Below are 1,784 nucleotides of genomic sequence, written 5' to 3' on the forward strand. Positions count from 1 at the left end.
AACACCACACGCATGAAACACGCTGCAGCTCGGCGAGGCTGAGGTCACGCACTGTTGACGCGCTGAGTGAAACGGGCATAAAACCGCACGTCTTCCTCTTCTTCTTTGTTGGCGGTGAAAACCAGTTTAAAGGTGCAACACATCGTCCACCCTGAGGTGCGCCGCCACAGATCAATAACAGAAATGATCACCTGTAGTGACACGGTTATTGTTTTGACCACAGAAACGTGTCACATTTTCACGAACTGTGCCTCCACAGACTCGTCATAACATGTTACCATGGAGACGGCCGCAAACCCTTCACTACAGCATCGACACGCCACGGTTTGATTTGTCCATCAGAGAGACAGACAAGCAAACGGCACGCCTCCGTCCATCAGAGACAGAGAGAGCAGGTAAACTCACCTGCCCGCACGCTTCCTGTCCAAACCCAGGCGCTTCCTGTCTGCGAAGGACGGGCTGCAAGAAGACAGAGACATGTGAGACAGGTGTACAGAGAGACATGTGAGACAGGTGTACAGAGAGACATGTGAGACAGGTGTACAGAGAGACATGTGAGACAGGTGCAGAGACAGATAGGTGTGGGGACAGACAGGTGTCTCACCCCGCTCTGTAGTGTCTCAGCGTCTTGCTGCTGGTGTTGGTCAGCTCTTTGTCAAACGCGGACTTCTTTCCTCCTTTTCCTGCTTTCTGATTGGCTGCAGCTGAGACACACCTCAGTTAGTACTTCTGACAGAAGGATGTACTACATCTGAGCAGTTTAAAATACTGATGTAGTACATCTGAGCAGTTTAAAGTACTGATGTACTACATCTGAGCAGTTTAAAGTACTGATGTAGTACATCTGAGCAGTTTAAAGTACTGATGTACTACATCTGAGCAGTTTAAGTTCTGATGTAGTATTTGTGAGTACTTTGAGGCACTGGTGTGTATCTGACCTCGGGTGGGCGTCTCGTCCTCGGGCATGGCTCTCGCTCTCTTCGGGCGCCGCTCTCTCTTCGCCGCCCGCTCAGCGAACATCTGAGCCTTCAGGATCTCGAACTGAGCGCGCTCCTCGGGCTGACAGACGAACCCACAGACAAAAACTCTGTCAGTCACATTTTCATGGACATTTCAAAATTTTTTAAAGACCCGTATTATTTCCTTTCTTGCCTTTGGTTCGAATTCGAGCCTGCGGACGAGACGGTAAACAAACCGCCGAACGCTCGAGCTGCGTCACATCAGCAGCTTCACCGGAGCATTACACATTACTCTGATGACATCATCACACCAAACAAAATCACATGGCTAAACCTTTTATGAGTTTTAGAAAAGTTTTGAAAAAAATTGAGAATTTAGTTTCCAAGCCTGTATGATGTGTTCAAGAACCGTTGGAAATCTGAAAATCAGAAAATTTCTGATTTTATGGTTTCTGGCTGTGATATATGGTGTGATTGAAAAATTGAGAAACTGACAAAAATGTAATTTAAAAAAAAGCCAAAATGTTTTCTTGGAAAAAAAACACCAAAAAAATCAATAACAAAAATTGCCGAAAAAATTGCCTGATCACAACACGCCTCCAGTGGGGCACACAGATCCATTATTGATCGATTATCGATCGATTATCGATCAGTCAGAGATTCTCGCTTGCTGCTCGTTCACAGTTCTCACCGTCAGCTCCTTCTTCTTGCCGTTCTTCACGAACTTCTCTCTCTTCTTCTTCCCTCTCAGAGCCAGATCGAACTCTTGCAGAGCCTGAGACCCTGAAACACACCAGGACCAGTTACTGCACTGCACAGTACTGC

General features: G+C 46.8%; 1 protein-coding gene across 1 annotated transcript; it reads right to left on the minus strand.

Moving 5' to 3' along the window:
- Positions 1–386: 386 nt before the first annotated feature.
- Positions 387–1,762, minus strand: LOC121964296 (probable ATP-dependent RNA helicase DDX27). The gene is made up of 4 exons (XM_042514510.1): positions 1,651–1,762; positions 939–1,059; positions 605–698; positions 387–459 (listed from the first exon to the last, which is right to left on the minus strand). Exons 2-4 carry the CDS (start codon positions 1,018–1,020, stop codon positions 402–404), a joined length of 234 nt encoding a protein of 77 aa, XP_042370444.1. The 5' UTR covers positions 1,021–1,059; positions 1,651–1,762; the 3' UTR covers positions 387–401.
- Positions 1,763–1,784: the final 22 nt, after the last annotated feature.

The sequence above is a fragment of the Plectropomus leopardus genome, unplaced genomic scaffold, assembly GCF_008729295.1.
Source record: "Plectropomus leopardus isolate mb unplaced genomic scaffold, YSFRI_Pleo_2.0 unplaced_scaffold1512, whole genome shotgun sequence".
NCBI lineage: Eukaryota > Metazoa > Chordata > Actinopteri > Perciformes > Serranidae > Plectropomus > Plectropomus leopardus.